This window comes from Mastigoproctus giganteus, chromosome 11 (assembly GCF_048544385.1).
Source record: "Mastigoproctus giganteus isolate SK-2022 chromosome 11, ASM4854438v1, whole genome shotgun sequence".
Taxonomy (NCBI): domain Eukaryota; kingdom Metazoa; phylum Arthropoda; class Arachnida; order Uropygi; family Thelyphonidae; genus Mastigoproctus; species Mastigoproctus giganteus.
In genome coordinates, this window is record NC_143585.1 from 170,886,582 (window position 1) to 170,910,038 (window position 23,457).

The 23,457-nt window shown below is 37.1% G+C and overlaps 1 protein-coding gene across 1 annotated transcript in view; it reads right to left on the minus strand.

Annotated features, from left to right (window-relative positions):
• The window catches only part of LOC150078573 (protocadherin-like wing polarity protein stan), a 570,595-nt gene that overhangs the window by 131,597 nt on the left and 415,541 nt on the right, over positions 1–23,457 (minus strand). Inside the window, exon 25 of the mRNA XM_090384617.1 lies at positions 15,808–15,931. Coding sequence (XP_090240743.1) covers positions 15,808–15,931 — 124 coding nt within the window. The remainder of the gene's footprint in view (positions 1–15,807; positions 15,932–23,457) is intronic.

Here is a 23,457-nt window from a genome sequence, read left to right on the forward strand (position 1 = left end):
AGCACCTTCTCAGTAAGCTTCTGGAAGCAAACTATATGCTTTAGTTGGGCTTTTCTGCAATCTCCAAAATTTCAAAGTAGTACACCATTCCTCTTCAAAATCTACCAGGTGAGCCAGGCCCACTGGAAGCAAAAACAACCACACAGAATGAGTGCAGTCACTCAGTGATCTTGACTCACAGCATGCTTCACGTGCATCACCACAAGCACTGACAGAATGGATAATCATGTTTCCTAATGATGACATTAGTCTCAATCTTTCTTGAATTTAAAAATTTTCTTATATATGTTGTAATGGTCAGCTAATAAGATGTACCTGATGATATATACAAGGTTTCATAAAAAAGGTTTTGTGATCTTATAATTCTTGAGCTCATAGCAGCAGGGCTGAAAACATCTTTAGAATGTGTGCCAATCTAGCAAAGAGTTGCTTTGTATGAACATGTGTACTGAAACAACTGAATAATTTGCAAACATTAAATTTTGTTGTAAACCTGGAAAGCCAACAGTGGAAACACGAAAATGGCCATACAAGAAAAGATATCGCTTTCATTTGGTTCAGTTCAATCTATTAGCATTAGGAGAGGCATATGAGGCAAGAAAGCAAGCTAATACAGCCATCAGTCAAAAAAAAAAAAAAAAAAAAAAACCACTTCCATTTACTCCAAACCCATCCATTCACTCCAAAGGTTTGTCCACTTTCTTTCTCGAATTTATTAAAGCTATCAAGTTCCACAATGACAGAAGGAAGTTTGTTCCAGCAGTTTGTTCCACCTGCTGGCTAAAGACAAATTTCCACACATCTATTCGACAACTGTCTTTCCTCAATTTCAGTTTATGCACCCTCAGGTTTGCAATCTGAGCAGGATTGCAATTCCATCAGCATTGATCCATTGAACCTGCTCGATCCATTCAAGGCCTTATAAACCTCAATCAGATCACCTCGCAGGTGCCTAGTCTCCAGATGCTGCAATATGCAGAACTTATCAGAACTGCATAAGTTCTTGCCCTTCTCTGTACTCGTTCTAGCAATTCTATACATTGTTCCTAAAATGAGGCTTCCTGACCTGCCCATGCAAGGGCATAATCACATCATTATCCCTGCTAGAAAAATTCCTGTATATCACTGACAGGACCCCCATGAGATACTCTTTCCGCCTATCTGACTTCACAATTACCCCCAGATCTCTTTCATTCTCCACTACCCAAATATAACACCGCACAGTTGATACATTTCTCTAGGGTTACTGCTACCCAAATGCAGTACTTTGCATTTGTCAATTTTAAATTTTGCAGCTGCCATTTCTCAGCCCATCTAAGAAGTAGCAACTGAATCCTGTTGCAGTAGCATACTGTCATTACTATCATTAACAACTCTGCAAACTTGGACATTAAGCCTGATATACCTTCATCAGTATCATTTATAAATATACAAAACAACAATGGGCCCAATGGACACTGCTCTTCGTGGAGTCCCCCCAAACCTGGGGGGACTCCACGAAGAGCAGTGTCCATTGGTTACCACTCTCTGTCTTCTCCCACTCAACCATCCTTTTATCCATTGTAGTAACTTGCCCTTAATGCTATACTGCTCCAATTTGTATACTAGTCTTCCATGTTCAACAGTATCAAAAGCTTTTCTGAAATCCAAGTATATGATATCAAAATTATTTTTTGCATCCAGTTCCTTTGTGGCCACATCATAGTATCCAATCAAATTGGTCAGACAAGACTTCCCCTTAACAAACCCATACTGTATCTGATTTATTACTGCAGTTTTGTCTAGATGATCCTGCAATGCTTCTTTAACCAGTGACTGCACCTGGAACAGAAGTTAAACTAACAGGTCTTAATTACTATTTGGGTCACCATTTGGGTCATATTTGCACATCTCCACTGAGTCCAAGGAAGCTCTCATAATTATGGATAAAGGTTTGCTTACTTCCTTTACTGCCTCCATTAATATAACTGGATAGATTCCATCCACCCTAGTTGCCTTTCTTATGTTTAACTTCAACAATTTCTCAGTTATTACAAAATCATTTAGCTCCCTGTTAGAGTTTAGTAAACTTCTGTCTTCCCCTTCCTTACAGAATTCCTCTTGTGTGAATGTAGATGCAAAATACTCATTCAATTTGGCAGCTATCTGAGCAGGATCATCTACAGTCAAACCATCAATGTCAAGTGGACCAATCTGACTCATCCCCTTCTTTTTAGCATTTATATAAGTAAAAAGTATTTGCTGTTTTTCTTTGCATTTTTTGCCAAAAGATTATTTGGACATCAGGTGAGAGACAGAGCCATGACTGTTCCATGCATTCTCACTTGAGATCAAAGCTAATATCACATCACCATTTCATCGTTGTTCAAATAAGCTGTGTTGGATTATGAAATTTTAACAAAAATTAGATGCTGATGAGTTTTGGGGTTATATCTCTAATCCTGGGAACAAAGTTAAAAACCTCCAATGGAAAATGTTGTTGTTGCCAAGGTCAAAAGAGGTTCAGCGGGTGCTTCACATTTTTAATGATTCATTTTATTAAATTTTAAGATGAGGTGGTGGTGTTATCAGATTTTGTTCTGCAAGATGTTTATGCTAATGAAGTACGAAGGTTTGAGAGAGAGAAAGATGAAATCTAGCAAAATAGCTCATTACATGTCACTGACCTTCTGGCAATTTTTGACAAACATTCCCATCCATTCCGCCACATCCAATTTATTCCTGTGATTTGGCACTATGCAACTTTTGACTATTCCCAGAATTAAAACAGGACACGAAAGGAAAACAATGAGTGAAGAAACCCAATCAATAACAATGGACTACTTAACTGGTTACACCTGTGTTTTTTGAGGATCACATATGCATTCAGAAAAAAGTAACTTCATTTATAACCTAAAAAAAATCAGTAAGAAATAATTTAAAATCGTTCAATTTTTGATGCCACCATTAATTTCAATCTATTATGAAAGTAGCTGTAAAAAAAATTTTTTTTATATATTTAAAACGTATTTTAATTGTTTTTTTAAAATTCCTCCCCCAGTGCTTTAGACATACTTCTGTTTTATTATATTAACTGATGATTAATATTTCATATGAGTGAAATATCAACAAAAAAAACTGTGTGCTTCAACAACTGAGCACCAGCCAGATTTTCTTATGAGAGAAATGGAGAATGTAACAATTGAAAGCTTGTTTGTTTGTTTGTTATTTGGTTTTTAGGAGCATTAGCAACTAAGGTCATATTGCTCCTTGATATGCGGTGGTCATTCCCTGACCTTTCCACATCCTCCATATTTAGTGGTGACGGGCTCGAACCCCGGTCTAATCAAGAAGCATGTGCTACGCACTGCTGCTCCTTCCCACCTGGCTACGGAGGCGCCTACAATTGAAAGCACTGCCATAAAGTGCAGTGAGTGCACTTCAATGATTGAAAGTGAGAGGTACCACTAATTTTAAATTCTGGTGTTTTTTTTATTTTTATTAATAACAAGATACACAACAGGTAACCATTAACAGTGTATCTGAGAGCAGAACAATGAACAGAGATTACAGATTTATGCATTAAGTTGAGTTACCGGAAAAACAAATAATAAATTAATTCATTGGCGAATAGAAAATAGTAAAACAAATAATAATAAACTACAATAATTAGATGAGAGCTAGTCACTTTGCAGTTCAAGAGAAGAAACAAACTTGTAGATGGAGTTCATCAGTGACTGGGAGTTGTCAAAGAAGTCAATGAGAGAGTCATCTGCTGATTCTGGTCAGTGGTTCGCAGAGTCAAGGAAAAACAGTGTAAGGTTCCTGACTTGTCTACAAGGAGCACTGAAGTTGATTTTGCAAAGGATAACAGATGCTTCATAAGTTGCAGTGATTACTTTGGTTAGAACAATGATGTAAGCAGTAACTATTCTAGCATAAAGAGGTCTCAGATGAAAGTAATCAGACAGCGATTCATAGTACACCATGTGATAAAATAGAGGATTATGGAACGTAAGGTAACGGATAAAATTTCTTTGGGACTGCTTCAATTTTGTTAATGTGAGGATTCCAGATGGCTAAGCTGAATTCAAGGATTGGCAGAACAATAGTTTTATAAAGGATAACAGCATATCTGTAGTTTTTGAACATGTAGGTGTTTTGAATGCTTTGCTGGTGATTTTTGGGCATCAAATTTAGCACTGTTGGAGAAGAGAATCCTCAAGTTGCAAACTTGGTCACACCTTTCGATGATCACAGAGTTAATTGTGTACTCCGTATTTATTAGTTGTGACTAACTACACGATGAGAAAGATTACTTTGCACTTTGAGGGGTTAGCAGACAAGCCATTCAGAAATAGCCACAGAGAGAATTTATTGAGGGCGCATTAAAGCTGTTGAAAATCGGTAGTTTCCTTCATTGCTCAGTAGATCTTAAGAGCAACTTGAACATTGGAGGTACATATGAAAGAAGGAAGATCATTTATGAAAAGTAGAGGACCTGGGGGGGGGGAGCCTTGAGGTACTCCACTTAGTGGTATAAAATGGTCCGAGTTCTCTTAATCAATGAAAGCTCAAGGAATGATGCATAATATAGCCATGAGAGCAAAGGGTCATGGATACCATGTAGCTTAAGTTGTTCATGCAGCACTTTATTAAATGTCTTAGATATATCTGTGTAAATGGCATCAACTTGAAGGTGGTTATCAAGAACTTCAGAGGTATTGCCAGAAAGGAAGTAAATTTGTGACTGCTGATTCTGATCAACAAAAGGGCTGAAGAATTCAAAGAGAATGGTTGTGTGCTGTTTTGCACGGATATGAGTCTGTAATCAGTTACATCATTTTTATCACCTTTTTTGAAAATTGGAACTATATTAACCTACTTAAAGTGCTTAGGATATTTCCCCAGCCTGAAAGACAATTTGAAGATCTGAAGTATGAAGGGTTTTAAGGTAGTGACAGTCATTTTCCAAAATAAGCGAGGAATGTCATCTGGACCTCTAGTATAGTCATTTTTAATGCTGACTTTAAATCTTCATCTGTGATAAAGAAGTTGATGAGGATATCATCTTTAACAGGTGTGAAGTCAGGAAAAGAGGCAGGTCTCAATGTATCATTTGTTTGGCAAACTCTTGAGCAATACTGAATTCGTCTGATAAGAGAATTCCATCTACATTATAGAGTTGTAAACACGTGCTTATATTTCCAATTTTTTTTCAACTTTATTATTTTTTTTAACACATGCTTACCTTGATCCTGCATTTTTTCTGTTTGTGCTATAACAGTCTTTTGGAATTTTCAGAGAAGAAAAAAAAAAAGATACTTTTGTTGCAAACTGCTGGGAGTTTCAGCTGTATGCACCAAGTGGGTATAGAACATGCAACTGCTGAAATAGTGTGAGGTATTGAAGACCCTGTGCACCCAAAAGACTTTTAGAAGTGACCTTTTGTAAAAGTATTCATCAAAGAAGATTTCGAAAAATTATTTGATTAGCATCTTGAGATTTTTTCTCGACCCCAAAACATTATACGATCTTTACCCTTTCAGTGCATATTTTAGTTTCAAGAACAAGAAAAAAGCATTAGCCATATTATTCTGGGCTAGAAAATTTTGTGCAGGTAGGCCTGAATACCATGAATAAGTTCATTACATTTTTCCACTGAGGCAAACTATCAATCAAAATTTCTAAAAAGTTCAACAGAGGATAGAAAAAATGTGTATTATGAACTTGCTGTCCTTTTACTGCATAGTCCATACAACAACACAAATGTTCTATGAAAACGTCTGAAAAACTGCATGCTAGAGGTTTGTTAGTAGATCTCAACAATATTTCTGACCATGTACAGTTTAACATCTGAAATTCAGCATCACTCATTTTCCAGAAAATGAGAAATTCCAACAAACTGTCCAAGAATTAGTAAATTTATCCTTGGACTGGTCATTTGCCAAAACAGTGATTTACAGCTGATCATGCGGATGGTGATTTTTCCTCAGAGACATAAGATTTTACCATGCTGTAATGGAATGGTAAAATTTAGTATGATGGGACCACATAATGGTTTACTCACTTTCTGAGTTTCACAATTTGTATGTGACTTTATTTTTCCCTGAAAAAAAAAAAGTACATTCGTGCAGTGTTCGGTACCATTTTTTTATGTCAGTAACATGACATTCCAGATCCTGCAGTTGCTCCTGATTTGGGAGGTGTTACTGTTAATACATGGTCAGAAATAGTAATATCACTAGGATTTCACCTTTTTTCCCAAAATAAAACTTCTGCATTCAAAGGGCAAAGGTTTCATGACATTTAATTTTTTTTTTCTTAAATGAAAACAGCAAACATGAACCTATAGTACTTAGTATCTTGCACAAATTGAAGATAAAAAATATTTGTTGGCATTCGACTTGAATTTCTGCAAATCGTAATTTTCAGAAAAATATATGTGAAGGGATAAACGAGGAAGAGAAAAAGTTAGTTCTGTGAGTTTTGAGTTTAAGAGTGAATGAATGTTGACTAGTTGAGGGCACATGTTCAGACTGATTTAGAATAGATTACATTTTCTATAAACTTTGATATCAATCATAATTATTTTCAAAACAGCCAGTTTGCTCAGTGCAAGATAAATGATCTAATACTTGTAATATATGTTTTCTTTGGAAGCTCTGTAAAACTTTTGTACAACAAACAATGCAGTTAGTCATCTGTTTAATATAGAAAAGTTATACTTTCAATATTTTAGCAGTTTCTTTCACACTTTGTGATCTGCAAATGACTCATAAATATAATATTATTCAGTACTTATACGTAAACTCTTTAAAGTGGCATTCATGACAACGATAATATTTGTCTGTAAGTATCCATGCAAAGAACAGTAACATTTCTTTCTTTATGAGATGCTTGCATGATTATCTTGTCCTTTAATATGTTTTCTCAGGCAGCAGGACTTATGCTGCATAATAATACAATGGTTTTAATTTACATAGCAGAACAAAATTTCCTTTGCAATGAGTTGTGTTAGTTTCTTCAATAGTGTACTAAAACTATCTGTTGAAAGTAGTGCAATACTCATTACAGAAGCAAATTTGCTCTGTTGTGAGAATTAAAATTATTGCATTATACATGCAGTTTAAATCCTGCTGCTGGTGAAAACAGATGAATGGACAAGATAGTCATTTTTTACTTCTGGTTTTTGGAGAGGTATACCTAGTGGTACACAAACACTGAGGAGTTCAGGTCTTTGTGCTTACTATTGATTGGATTTTCTAAAACCACTCAACAGAGTGGGCCAGCCAATCAGAATGTCTCATAATGGGGGATTTTAACTTTCCAATTGTTCACTGGAATTTGTGGGTTGATCACTCATACACTAGTAAGACTTTTGTGGATTTCTTGAATGACTGTTTTCTACAGCAGCATGTTAAAGAGGAAGCAATACTCTTGATCTGGTTATCAGCAGTGATTTTTCATGCATTAAGAATCTGAAGGTAAAAAATATACTGGGTGTCAGCTTTCATAGTGTACTAATGTGAAATTTAATAAAAGACAATAATTACTGTCAAGGGTAAAGAGAAAGGCATCTGCTGTTGTGAGGGTGACTGAGGTCTCAGACAGTGTTTAAATTGTGTGCAGTGGGACCAACTAAAAGAACGCTTATATAGCATCAGTCAAAAAAAAAAAAAAATCCTTCCCATTTCACCCATCCATTCACTCAAAATATTTGTTTAGTTTTGCCATGAACTTATTTAAGTTGCTGACTTCCACTACAACAGATGGAGATTTCTTCCAACTATAAGCCACCCGCTGGCTTAAAGCGAATTTCCACACATTTATTCTACAATTGTCTTTCCTCAATTTTAATTTATACTCCCTCAAATGATTAATCTGAGCAAGCTCAATCCATTCAAGGCCTTATACACCTCAATCAGATCACCTTGCAGATGCCTAGTCTCCAGAAGCTGCAATTTGCAGAACTTAAACCTTTCTTGGTAACACCAACCCTTTGTTACAATCTCATTGCCCTTCTCTGTACTAGTTCCAGGTCCTTTTCATTATCCATTATCCTGAGTGTAGTACCATCCAGTTGCCACCTCTCAGCCCTTTTGCTTAACTTTTCTAGATCCTGTTGCAGTAGTGTACTGTCATTAACCCTGATATACCCTCATCAATATCATTGATAAATACTGAAAACAACAATGGGCTCAATGCTGAACCGGGAGTGGGGGACTCCATGAAGAGCAGTGTCTATCAATAACCACTCTCTGTCTTCTCCCACTCAACCATCATTTTATCCATTGTAGAAACTTCCCTTAATGCCATACTGCTCCAATTTTTGCATTAGTCTTCAGTGGGCCACAGTATCAAATTTTTTCTAAAATCCAAGTATATCATATCAAAATTATTCTTTGCATCCAGTTTCTTTGTGACTCATCATAGTATCCAATCAGATTTGTCAGACAAGACTTTCCCTTAACAAAACCATGCTTTGTCTAGATGATCCTGCATTGCTTCCTGGAACAGAAGTTAGACTAACAAGTCTGTAATTACCCATGTCACCCTTTGTGAATTGGGGATACATTTGCACATCTCCCATCCATGGGAACCTCCCCTGAGTCCAAGAAAGCTTTCATAATTATGGCTATGTGTTTGCTTACTTTCTTTTGCTGCCTCCTTTAATATAACTGGATAGATCCCATCCACCCCAGGTGACTGATGCTTTTTTATGTTTAACTTCAATGATTTCTCCTCCACTTAGCTCTCAGTTATTACAAAATCATTCAGCTTTCTGTTAAAGGTTGATAAACTTCTGGTATTCCCTTCCTTAAGTAACTCCTCATGTGTGAATGTAGATGCAAAATACTCATTCAGTTTATCAGCTACCTGAGCATGATCATCAATAGTCACCATCTATGTTAAGTGGACCAATTTGATCCATCCCTTTCCTTCTAGAGTTTAAAGAACTCTGATATTTTTCTTTGAATCCTATGACCAATTTAAAAAATATCAAAATTATTGTAATTTTTTGAAAAAATATATAGTGGTATACAATATACAGTTACATGCCTGCTCATCTAGCACTTCTACTTCTTTATGAAATAAGAAGTATGTCATTTGTTTGCACTGCTGCAATTTTTTCATAACTGTTTTACTTATATTGTTAAAACAGATGGCATTGCAAAGTGATGAAATTTCACAAACTAAACCGTGAATTTTGAAGGAGGCTTTTTGAAGCAGCATCCTACAGACTGTGGGACAGTTCACAGCCTGCAAAATAATTCTGAAAATGATCACTATTCAAATTAGGCACCCTAGAGGTAAATATTGAACTAATGGTTTGCATGAAATCAATCAGTTTCAAGGCTGCAAGTGCATCTAGGTGTTGAAATAGAAAAGGTCTTTTTTCTTTTATTGATATTCACAATTAAGTGTAGATTTAAAAAAATATTTTCTTGCTACTAAGATTAAATGCTCCACTTTGAGAATAATATCATGCATTTTAATTTAAACAGCAAAACAGTATGATATTAAGCCATTTCTTCCCTTAAGAAATATTCCTTATTCCTAATTCCTTAAGCCCCCAACCTGTGGAGGCTCTGAAAATCTGAAAATTACAAGATACACTCAATGAGTGTATCTTGTAATATTGATGAGTAGTGCATACACTGCAGGGGATCTTTTCCTGTAAGTAGAAAGAGATGAGTGTGACCTATTTGGGTTCTAGCTAAGATTACTTCTTATTTTCTATTTTTACGGAGGCTAGGAGTCCATAATTGCGATTCAGGTTTTAGTTGAAACAGCTTATTATTTATTTGCATTTTCCATAGCAGTGCCCACTATATACTGTGTCTATAATCAGTAAAAAGATGAGGCCAAGCACAATGCACCATTTTTTTCATGATCTCCAGGCTCTCTGCAGAACAGTTTCTACTCCTGCATTGCAGGTCCTATCTGGCAAATTACCACTTCACCTCAAGGTGATATACCACAAAAGACAGAACCTCCCATGCAGCAGTAACAACATAATTCTGGACTTGAACAATACTATCTGAGAAGAAAAGAATCAGAGATGAACTGACCTCCATCTGGAAGACTGCCTGGGCCGCCAGCCTGCTGGGTAGAACCACCCATAATTGTATGCCTACAGTACAAGAACACTCCAAACAGCTTAACAAATGGTTCATACCAAGTTTATTTTCAACTCTCTTACTAACCAGACAGGGAAGCCTGAATGACAAACTCCACATGTTGGGGCTAGCACAAACCCCCGACTGCACCTGTGGAATGCCGTAGCCCATCACATTACCTCTACCAGGATCTGCAAACACCTCTTCAAATTCTCACGGAGGTATATGCACAGGAACAGGCACCACTGCTCATACAAACAAAGGAAAACTTTGTAGCTTTCAACGACTTTGCAGAATGTGTTTTTAAATGACGATGACACCTCATGATGGTGGACATGACCTGCCTGCGGACTCCACCTATATCTTAACAGAATGAACCGGCACAGATACGGACAACCAAACTGGGAAAGAACTCCAGATCATTACTGCTGACCCCATGATGGGGTGAGCCGAATCAGGCCTCAGCCTAGTAGGCTCCCTACTAGGAAGCCACTTGCTAACCCATTGAGGGTAGGATTTCAACCCCTCAGGATACCTACCATGAGGTGGACCTGCTGATCCCTTTTCAGGGTGGGATCAACCCATTGTCCTTCTCAAACCTTCTTTTGTCTGGCTATCACAACTTCAGGGGGGATGCCTCTTACTTTCATCCCTTCTCTGACTCTACCCTCTCAACACCACTTGGCACCCACAGATACTCTCTGTGGATGCCAGTAAGAGCCACTGATAGTAGAAACAGGCATGCCTCAGCCCAGCACAGAAGAAACCCTGGAGACCACCACACGAAAACTCATATTTTGTTGTTGTGTCTGTAATCAGGATATGGAACTAGATCATTCATTGTGGCTCGGGATCCAAGGGAAGACAACAGTTTGCTGATGCTCACCAAGGCTCATGTCTTATGAGCTTTAATAAAGAATTGGAGGGTGAGGAAGTGTTTTTCAAAGCTAAAAGAGCACTCTGAATTAGTATATATTATGCTTTTATCAATTGAGAGAAGTGAGATGTTTTTCAGGGCAAGCTTGATGGCATGGAGATCAGCAGTATAACTGCTGCATTTGACTGGAAGTGAAATAGGATCAGATTCATTAGAAAAGACAGCAGCTGCATCCACTTTATTGTCAGACTATGAACCATCAGTGTAAATGTTAGTAAAGTGGGGATATAGTTAATAGAGCTAGGGAAGGACATTACATGGTTATTTTCAAAATTAATTGTTGTAATAACCACTCTCCCACCATGTGAGATTAATAATATAGTTTATTAAGTTAGTAGCCCAAACCACTATAAATTTAAGGGTGATATTTCAGGCAGCTTACCACTGCCTATTACAGACCTACATTGGCTGTTAGGGGGAGAAAATATAAAGAGTTACAATTTGGAAACCATTTGTCATTAATTATTAATTGTCAATTTTAGGGATGTAATGTAATTTTAACTTTAAAATTCACAATTAATAATTAATTACAAATGTTTCCAAATTGTAACTCTATATATTTTTTCCCACAGCTAATGTGTGGTCTGATGATAGGTGTGGTCTGATGATATATAAAGCTAATGTGTGGTCTGATGATATATAAAGAGTTACAATTTGGAAACCATTTGTCATTAATTATTAATTGTCAATTTTAGGGATGTAATGTAATTTTAACTTTAAAATTCACAATTAATAATTAATTACAAATGTTTCCAAATTGTAACTCTATATATTTTTTCCCACAGCTAATGTGTGGTCTGATGATAGGCAGCAGCAGCAAGTTGCCTGGAATGTCACTCTTAAATGTATAGTTGTTTCGGCTATAAGCTTAATAAACTAAATTATTAATCTTGTGGGGATATTTCTATGTATGAGCAAAATGTAGTTGTTGGATGTTAATATTTCCTATAGCAACTTTTACCTATTGCTCAAAGTAGTCATCACAAGAAAGTGTGTAGGTAGTCCACGGGGAACCGGATCTCTTAAGTCTTTGAGGATATTATGAGGCTGAATTGTTCTGGGTTTGTTTGCCCACTACAGATCATGTAGTACTGGCAAAATTGGATGAGTTGGGAGACTTAATTTTAGCTGAGTAGTTCAGCAGTAACATCTTTCTTCTGATACTGAGTGGTGGTTCATGAGCCTCAACATACAAACTTTGAACTGGGAATGTTCTATATATACCTAGGACAATCCTAAGAGCATAATGCTGGATGGGAGCAAGACTCTCTAGCAGAGTCATAAACAGGTGCTCCATAGTCAAGCCAAGATCTAATTAGGGACCTATATAAGTAGAGCAGGGTATAGCGATTTGCAACCCACAGTGTACTAGAGATGACCCGGAGTATAATCATTTTGTTAATGCAAGTGGTTTGTAGATATTTGATGTGCTCCTGGAAGTTTAGCTTAGCTTCTTATCAAAAATTAGCCCTAGGAGACAAATACTGTTCACGACTGGAAGAGAATGATTGACCAAGTGTAACTCAGGATGTATTTTATGCTTGTTCCAGAAATGTATGGCTGTAGATTTATGCTTTTATCATTTGTATCTATTCTGTGCCATCCATAATTCAGTGTTATTTATGGAAGTTTGTAGATGCCTCTCAATATAGCTCGTATTCTGTGATTGAGATACGAGTCAATGGTGTTTGGAATGCTGTTTGTGATATTGTTTATTCGTACTGCAAACAGTGGAACTGAAAACAGAGCCTTGTGGGACTCCTTCTTGTATGTATGTTTGAGATAGGACCTGCGTTGAAGGAAGTTTTAAATAAAATATGGTAAATGGCCTCTCACATGAATAGAACGGAGATCTCTTAAGATATCATAGAGCCATATGGTATTGAAAGCTTTCTCTATGTTGATTTATGATTAATGCATTTCTTATGTTTGATTTAACCCTTACTATGAGATCTAAGGAAGATTTATTCTTCCAAAATCCAAGCTGATTATATTTGAGATACAAGGTAGCAGGAGAGTTGATGGTGCATCATTTTTTTCCAAAGTCTTACTCAAGTAGCTAATTAAAGAAATTGGGCTAGAGCTGTAAGGAATCAAATGATCTTATCCAAGTTTAGGTATGGCTATTACATAAGAATGTTGCCAGGAAGTGGGGAATATATTTTCAGAGATCTGACTGTAAAATTTTAGCAATGACAATAGTAATTCCTCTGCCAGGAGTGCTGTTTCATGAGGTATTTATGGATTCTTTTAGTTCAGGTATTGTGCGTGGTTAGCTTTGAAGTTTAGTTTGCATTTCTCAGTTTCGGCTTTAATTTTTTGAAATGAAGGTTGATATGAGGTTGAGGCGGATAATTCACAGAAAACATTTCCTAAGGCATTTGCAATCTCTTCAGGAAAGTAATGCATGGTATTTACGGTTTAGTTTCTTTATTTTTTCCCAGACTATTTGCAGATCAGTATCTTTGTTGACGGAGGAAGAAAATTTTATCCAAGTCTTTTTTTTAGCCCTTTTCCAAATGTAATAAGGTTGGCAGTGGTGGGATATTTGCACAAGATGTGCCATTACTTATTTTCTCACTTTTTTTTTTTTTTTTTTTTACAATCATCATTCCATCAGTGATTGGTATGCCTACGGTTTCTTATTTGAGACTGTGGGGATCGCATTGTTGCAGCTGTTAGTATCTGTGTTGTGCTGGTATCAATAGCAAAAGACTCAACAGTGATCTGATCATTAAAGGAGATATGGTGGGTAAATTTTGTTCAGTCTGCTTTGGAAAATTTCCATTTCATTTGTGTTTCTGTTTGTTTGGAATGGGTGGTTTGAATTCTACATATCAGCAGATAGTTACTGCTGTTGAGAGAATTGTCATGCACTGCCCACTCAATAATTGGGAAGAGGATCGAGAGATCTATTGCAGAGGTTGACCCAGTAGGAAAATGGCTGTAAGTGGGTGAGTCAGTATTCAATAGTGTCAAATTTTCTCTGTTTAGTAGCATTTCAATAAGCTCACCATGTCTGTCTGAGACTGGAGAACCCCAAAATGGTTGATGTCCATTAAAATCTCCTAATAAACAGATAGGAGATGCAAAATCAGGTTTTCCAGTTCCCAAATTGTACATGGTTGGTTAGGTGGATGATAAATTGAGACCAGTGTCAGAGAATACCAATTGCTATATGTGTGACAACAGCTTCCAATGAAGTTTGCAATGGAATGGGTCTGGAAGAGACTCTTGAGTCCACAAGTATGGTTACTCTTCCATGAGGGCTCTTAGTGTCAGATCTATCCTGTCTGAAGATAATATACTTTTTGATTGAAGCAGAGACTTGTGGTGTTAAATTAGTTTGTTGTAAGCACATGGCAGTAGGATTGTAACGATGAATTAATTCATCAATATCATCAGTATTGCTGTCAAAACCTCTGTAATTCTATTTTGGAGATTCCTGCTTGTCAGTGTCCCATTTCATTCTCTTCGAGAGAGAGAGAAGTCATGATCTGTTTTGTGATTGTCACTTTGTTGAGAGCTCTTGGCTCTAAATGTGGAAATTCACTGGTGTCCATTTCTGCTCCTTTTAGCCCTAAGGGTTGATCTCCCCCACGGTTACTGGCCTTGCCATTTGGAAGCAGGAGTGGTACCACCAGTGACCAAGGGTTGTAAAAAATAGTAGAGTTGGTTAGTAATAAATACACAGGCTAAGAAATAAAGGTGAATTTCTTTTCTAGATTTTATTTTATTTCATATGATGTGATCAATACACGAAGGAACCAGTTTTTTATTGCTTCCTTTGTGTATCGTCGCCGGGATATCCAACCAACCAGTTGGTTCGGCACCATTGTGATATCCAGCCCGAGGCGGGAATCGAACCTGCGACCTTTGGGTTGCCAGGCAGGCACTTTACCTACCCGGCTAGCCAAGTCGGCTCTTTTCTAGATTCTTACTTTAAACCTTGGTGGCAGAGAACCACTAAAGTAAAGAAAAAATCGCACTAGAAAAGAAACAAAACTATATCACTTTGGGAAAGAACTCTATATGTTGCAGAGAGAAAATCGTTTGTCACTATCACTTGCCACAGAGGACCAATGTTTGAAAGGGACTGCCTCCTTTATCAACAGTACTTTAATGATAATAATGAACTTATATACCAGCAAAAGCAGGTTCATGGGATATGAGAGTTTGATATCTGCATATGTGTGTGTAGCAAATTGAAATTACTTGAAAGTGTGCATAATCCAAGTACTTCATTCTTTTTTAGTCATATTGATTTTATTTCCATAAAAATATATCTTAAATAATTTTTTCTTTTGTTTCACTGTGTTATAAACTGTGATTTCCAATGTTTGAAATGAGTATATATTAAATGTTTTGTCTCTCTTAATCTTTTCCTGCAAATTTAAAACATATATCTTTAATTAATTAATTGTTAGAATCCACTTTTAACTTGAGACTTACATCTTTACTTTTGTAGTAAATAAGATGTAACTTGCAGCTGATGGGTTATTACAATGATGACTTCCTGGGAGTGCAACAAAGCTTGATGTGCAAATAAGCATTTTGATATTTTAACAGGTTTAAAATGTACTTTGTAATAAAAAAAAAATAATTACAAAAATAAAAATCATTGCTACTCCTATATCAATGTCACCAGTTTTAAGTAGTCAAACGAGACATTCATGTTGCAGAAATAGCAAACTACAGTTATTCAAAAAATCCTAGCTACTTATTTCCATACAGTATAACTATTAAACAAAGTAATAACATACTTACCCCAACTGGTGGGCCATCCATCAAAACCGCAAAGTTACTTAAATGACTACATGAACAATTGACATATTGCCCATATTCAAGACCCTGAACCACACAGCCATCTGTGGACCACTGACCTCTAGTTCTGAACAGAAATGACCAATTAGCAGCAGAATGCAATCAAGTAATAACACTAAGCAAAACAGAAATATTGCTGTGTTCATTTATGTGGTGGAGATAGTTTTTTTAATAAAATGTTTTTTGGAAGTACTATAAGTATATAAATGCAACAGAAACAGCCTTCATTAACAGTTTCATTTAAAACTGGGAGGCAATAATACAACAATAATTTTTGATAAGTAAGAGCTGAGTTATATTAAACAACCTATTTCTGAAGTAAATAATACAAAGTACTAAAAACTGAATTTTCATCAAATGTTAAGTTGTAAGTTTTGAACATTATAACTGATGAAAAACTTTGGAAACCAACAGTTGCAAAAACATAAATTTCAAATTGGAATTAACCCATTTTTGTATGCACATGATTTTATAATGTGATCATGTAGAAATTCATTTGACCTACAAAATTAAAAGCATATAGCATGGACATTTAATATATATTTTTTTCACTTTATTTTTCAAGATCCTCTCTAAATATAATAAAAATACAGCATAATTTATCACAATAATATTAATTTAATAATTCTTATTTAAAAAAGAAATTACCATAAGAGCACAGGGAGCTAACAAATTCTGAAATTCAGAAAGTTTTAGCACAGATAAAATTTATCACTGACCATAAGATAAATGGATGGGATTATGCTTTTGTAAGGGCAGAGAAAAAAAATAAGATACAGAAATCTAAAAGTAGGAATAAACTATTTTGCAATCAAATATGAAGTGGGATTATGACAAGTTCTTGGCAAAGACTTCGTTACATATATAAACACTAGAAGGAAATAGATAAATCACATTGGTCCATATAACTGTTGATGAACCTGCCCAGATTGACAAATCGAATAGGTATTCTGCATCTACATTCATACATAAGGAAATTTTTATGGAAGGGGACCCAAAGGTTATCAAATTCTAATAAGGAGCTGAATGATTTTATGATGTATAAAAAAAAAGACACCTGGAATAGATAGGATATAGTTAATTATATTAAGGGAGGCAGCAAAAGACTTTGAACAGTAGTTCTAGGTCTTTTTCTGTCTCCTGTTTTGGTTCTTAGCAAAAGAAAGTTGAACACTTGGTTCAGCATGTTCTGTAAAGGTTTATTTAGGCCTATTTTTGCATGTAGGACAACCTGTAAATATATATTTTATTTATTTACTTATATATAAGTAAATAAATTTGATGAATTTCAAGTGCTAGCAGACAATGTTGGAAAGTACCAGGATAGGAGGAGGGGGAAGAGGTCATGCTCTTAGTTAAGATGCACATAAACTCTAAAGCAGCGCAATATGGGTTCAGTTTCATGTGACATAAGAGTAGAAATGTTTTATAGGAATAATGACTCTGATGAGTACAATGAGCAAATGTACAGAGAAATGCGTGGACCAATAAACCAGAATGACTGATAATGGGGGATTTTAACTTTCTTGATGTAGGAATAATGACTCTGATGAGTACAATGAGCAAATGTACAGAGAAATGCGTGGACCAATAAACCAGAATGACTGATAATGGGGGATTTTAACTTTCTTGATGTTAACTGGAATTTGTGTTGGTTGCTCACATGCTTTTGGGGATTTATTGGATGACTGTTTTCTACAGCAGCTTGTTAGGGAGGCACAAGAGGGGGTAGTGTACAGTGGGACGAACTAATGATGTTACCAACAACAAATTCTAAATGGAAAGGCATTTACGGAAATAATCATAGACACTACTAGGCTTTTCATACAAACTAAGAAATACTGTTCAAGAAATACACCTAAACAGATATCAGATAAAATAAAAGAACTTGTTGCAGAAAAGAAAAATGCATGGGACACATATAAATCATCAGGTGACACAGAAGCCTACAGTAGATATAAACCAGTCTCCAATCAAGTCACAAAGAATGTTAGGCAAGCTAAGGCAGAATATGAGAATTCTTTGACAAAGGATGCAAAGAAAAATAGCAAAGAATTCTTTTCTTATGCAAACACAAAAAGAAGTAGGATGAATTACATTGGTTCAACTGTTGATGTTCCTGCTCATGTTGCTAACAAGCTATACGAATAAGTATTTTGTATCTACATTCACATGTGAGGAACTCCTTAGGGGATGTGGATAGCAGAGGTTTATCAAACTCTACCAGGAAGCTAAATGATTTTATAATAACAGATGAAATTTGAAGAAAAAATGCTGAAGTTAAATGTAAGAAAGGCACCTGGGGTTGATGGGCTCTATCCAATTATATTAAGAGTAGCAGAAAGGAGGTAAGCAAATTTTTAGCCATAATCATTAACATTAGTAGAGGCATATGATGCAAGAAAGCAAGCTTATGCAGTATCAGCCAAAAAAAAAAGAAAAACCAGTCCCATTTCACCCCTCCGTTCGTTCGAAATACCTGTCCAGCTGAGCTTTAAATTTATTTAGGCTATCAACTTCCACAACAAGTGATGGAATTACCCACTGGCTAAAGGAAAATTTCCGCACATCTATCCTACATCTGTCTTTCCTCAATTTGAATTTATGCCCTCTCAGGTGATTATTCTGAGCAAGAGGAAGAATACCATCAGTATTGAGCATGCTCAAACCATTCAAGGCTTTATACACCTCGCAGATGCCTAGGCTCCAGACACTGTAATTTGCAAAACTTAAGCCTTTCTTCGTAAGAGCAACCCTTTGTTCCATTCACTAATCTTGTTGCCCTTCTCTGTACTCGTTCCAGCAGCTCTACATCCTTCTTGAAATGAGGCCTCCAGACCTGTATACATTACTCTAGGTGTGGCCTGACCATCGCCTTATACAATGGAATAATCACCTCCTTATCCCTGCTGGAAAAATTCCTGTATATCATTGACAATACTCCATGAGCTACTCTTGCAGCCCGTCTGCACTGCTCAGAGAACTTCATATCTGCCTGCACAACCACCCCCAAGTCGCTTTCATTCTCTACCACTGTCAGTGTTGTACCACAGAGTTGATACGTTGCTCTGGGGTTGCTGTTTCCCATGTGTAGTACTTTACATTTGTCAATGTTAAACTTCATTTGCCACCTCTCAGCCCATCTGCTCAACCTTTCCAGATCCTGTTGCAGCAGCATAGTGTCAGTAGTGTCCTTGACAACCCTGCCAACCTTTGTATCGTCTGCAAACTTGGACATTAAGCCTGATATACCATCATCAATATCATTTATAAATACAGAAAACAATAATGGACCCAACACTGAACCCTGAGGGACTCCACTAACAACATCAGTCCACGATGAGCAGTGTCCATTGATTACCACTCTCTGTCTTCTCCCCCTCAACCACCCCTTTATCCATAGCAGCAATTTGCCTCCAATGTCACACTGCTCCAATTTGTGTAGCAGTCTTCCATGTGCAACAGTATCAAAAGCCTTTATAAGATCCAAATATATAATATCAAAGTTATTCCATGCATCCAGTTGTTTTGTGACTGCATCATAGTATCCAATCAAGTTGGTCAGGCAAGACTTCCACTTAACAAAACCATGCTGTGTCTGAGCTATAACTGAAGTCTTGTCTAAATGATCCTGCAGTGTTTCTTTAACCAGTGCCTCCATTAATTTTCCTGGAACAGAAGTTAAGCTCACAGGTCTATAATTACTTGTGTCAGCCTTTGATCCTCCTTTGTGAATTGGGGTCACATTTGCACATTTCCAGTCTATGGGTACCTCCCCTGAGTCCAAGGAAGCTCTCATAATTATGGCTAAGGGTTTGCTTACTTCCTTTGCTGCCTCCTTTAATATAACTGCATAGATCCCATCCACCCCGGGTGCCTTTCTTGTGTTTATCTTCAACAGTTTCTCCTCCACTTTACTCCCAGTTATTTCAAGATTCTGTAGCTTACTACTAGAGTTGAATACACCTCTGGCATTCCCCTCGCTGAATAACTGCTCATGTGTGAATGTCGATGCAAAATATTCATTTAGTTTGTTAGCTACCTGAGCAGGATCATCAACACTTGACCCATCAATATCAAGTGGACCAATCTGATTCATCCCCTTCCTTCTAGAGTTTACATAAGTAAAGAACTCTTTGCTGTTTTTCTTCGCATCCCTTGCCAAGGATTTCTCGTAATCTGCCTTCGCCTGCCTAACCTACTTTGTAACTTGGTTGCATATCAACTTGTATCTATCATAGGCTTCTGTGTCATGTATTAATTTGTATGTATCCCATGCATTTTTCTTCTCTGCCCTATGCCTCATTAGTTCATCTGACATCCATTTTGGCCTAAACCTTGAACAATATTTCTTAGTTGGTATGTAAAGCCTAGTAGCTTCCAAGATAAGTTCTTTGAATGCTTCCCATTTTGAATTTGCTGTTGGTAACATCATCAGTTGGTCCCACTGTATAGAATTTAAGTACTGTCTCAGTCCATCGTAGTCGCCTTTACGAAAGCAATAACCCTTCCCTTTACCCCTAATGGTAGTTACCTCTTTGAGTAAATCCCACTTCAGCACACTGTGATCACTGCCACCTAGTGGTTCATTTATCTGCAGATTCTTAATGCATGAAGAATCACTGCTGATAATCAAATCAAGAGTATTCCTCCCTCTAGTTGCCTCCCGAACATGCTGATGTAGAAAACAATCATCCAATAAATCCACAAAAGCCCTGCTAGTGTGTGAGTAACCAGCCCCCAAAATCCAGTCAATATCTGGGAAATTAAAATCTCCCATTATAAGACACTCTGATTTACTGGCCCACTCTATTTCCCTGTACAGTTCCTTATTATACTCATCAGAGTCATTAGGCCTATAGCACACTCCTGCTCTCAATTTTGATCTCCCAATGTTTATGTCACACCAAACTGACTCCACACTGCACTGTCCAGCGATGTCGACTGGCTTCACTTCCTTGGTTTTTATGTGTTTCTTAACTAATAGCATAACACCTCCCCCCTTCCTATCCTTTCTGTAGAAGTTGTACTCCCCAAATTGCAGTTCCGCATCCCTTATATCTGTGTGACACCACGTCTCTGATATCCCAACAATATCTGTCTTCGATGTTTTGAGCAATACCTCAAATTCATCAAATTTATTTACTAAACTCCTAGCATTGGTGTACACGCAAGTATATCTGCACCTGTTTCTATTCTTAGCTACCCTAACACAACCCATGTGTTTACTTGTACCGCAATGGCTCCCAGCAGTCTCTGAAATACCATGCATCTTGTTTTTCAGGCTTCTGCTCATTCTAATAGAAGCAGTGCAAGAATCTCTTTCACCTCTGCCAGTGGCTACTGTCAATCTATTGGTCTTTGTCTCCCCCCAAGTGGTGAACCCATGTTTATTCTCCAGAGCTAAGTTCCGGTCAACCCTTCCCCAACTCTTCCATTATGCAGTATGACTGATGACTTTTGAGGGTATGATTGATCTCATGGCGAGATCCAATCTTACATTTTGATGGTACAGCTCTAAAACAGTGTTCGCAGGCCAGCCATTAGTTAGTAAACACAAGCAGTTGCTCTTGACATCTCAAAGGCTTTCGATTATGTTTGGCATAAAGGTTTTCTAAATAAGCTTCCATATTATGGTTTGGCAACTGTTTTTTTTTTTTTTTTTTTTTTTTTTATGTAAACCCCAAACACGAGAGGTATTGGAATCTAAAGTACTTAGTACCATGCTTGGGTTGGAAGTTGAGAAGAAGAAAGAAGATGTTTGTTGACATTGGACTTGAACTTCTGTACACCAATTTTCAGAAAATACGTATGAAGGAAGGTTGTTCCAGAAAATAGCAGTTGAATGAATAAACGAGGAAGATGAGAAGCTGGACAGTAAATGAATGTTGGCTGGTGGCGGCACATGTTCAGACTATTTTGAAAGAGAGAGAGAGAGAGAGAGCGGGAATTATAGAAGCCAATTCAGAAGAACAGTGCCCATGGAAGTATCTGTAGAAGAGGCATGCAGCAGAAACAGTACGTATATGAGACAGTGAGTGGAGAGTCTCTGTTAGAGATGAATCATTAATTAACCTAACTGCCCTCTTCTGAATGGAATCAAGAAGCCTGAGAGAGGTTTTGGGGGCACCACCCCAAGATGTGGGAACAATATTCCATGGCAGGGCGGATTTGCAATTTATACAGAGTGAGCAGCTGTTTGAAAGAAAAGTAACGCCAAGAGTCAAAGAGAAAACCAAGTTTTTTAGATGCAGAGGAAGCAATATTTGTAATGTGCTTGGGCCCAGAGAGATTAGAAGTCAGGGTAATCCCCAAAACAGATATATCATTTTGCCTAGAAATTTGAGTGTCACTAAAGATAAACATAGGAGCAGAAGAATCCTTTTTGTGAGATATAAGACAAGACTGAGTTTTAGAAGGGTTGAAATCAACTAAGTTGTCTTTGCCCCACTGGATAATTACCTGAAGACCGGCATTTAAGGAATTGGTAGCAGATTTTCGAGAAGTTGAAGCTGATTGAGCAGGGCAAGGTTTCTCAAAATGGAAAGTGGAATGCAATGTACTATCATCGGCAAAACTATGGATAGGATTTCCAATCAATGGAAGATGGTCATTAATATACAAGAGGAAAATAGTGGAGCAAAGAACTGAACCTTGGGGGACACCGACATTAGTGGAAAAGTTAGAAGACAGAGAGCCATCTACCATCACCCTCAGTGAGCGATCAGAGAGAAAACTGGATAACTAATTACTAAAAACAGTTGGCAAACCATAAGATGGAAGCTTGTTTAGAAGACCTTTATGCCAAACACATTCGATAGCCTTTGAGATATCAAGAGCAACTACTTGTGTTTCACCGAACCTTTTCATTAAATTTGTCCATAAATGGGTAACATAAGCCAGAATATCACCAGTGGATCGACACTGACTAGGTAGTTTAAGAGTTGGCGGTTAATTGATTTCTCCATTACTTTAAAAAGAGTAGAAGTAATTGCAATGGGACAATAATTGGATGGGAGGGATTTGTCACCCTTTTTAGGAACTGGCAGGATATGAGCAAATTTCCAAGCAGAAGGAAAAATACCTTTGGAATAAGAAAGTGAAAAAAGGCAGCAAAGAATAGGAATAAGTTCAGGAGCACAAGTTTTGAGAACAAGTGGGGAAATACCATCGGGACCTGGAGCTTTCTTAGCATCAAGATTTGTCAAAATCCTTCTGACATCCTTTTGACGGAAGACCACAGGAGGCATTGAATGGAGTGTGTTGGGAATGGTGGGAGGTGTTTTACCAAGATCATTAATACATGAGTTGGAAGAAAAATGCTAGCAGGTCAGCTTTAACCTTGGCTGAAGTGATAACAGAACCATCTGGTTTGGACAGAGGTGGGAACAGATGGGCAAAAGTTGCGGCCAATAGCTTTGGCAAGAGACCAGACTGCTCGGCTACCATTAGGGCAAGAAGCAAGTTTTCTACTCTTAGCCTGTTCCAGTTTGGACTGATAAATAACTGCTTTACAATTTTTGCGAACTTTGTTGTAGGCAGAAAATGAAACTGAAGAATTAGAAACAAGCAAATTACGATATGCAACATTCT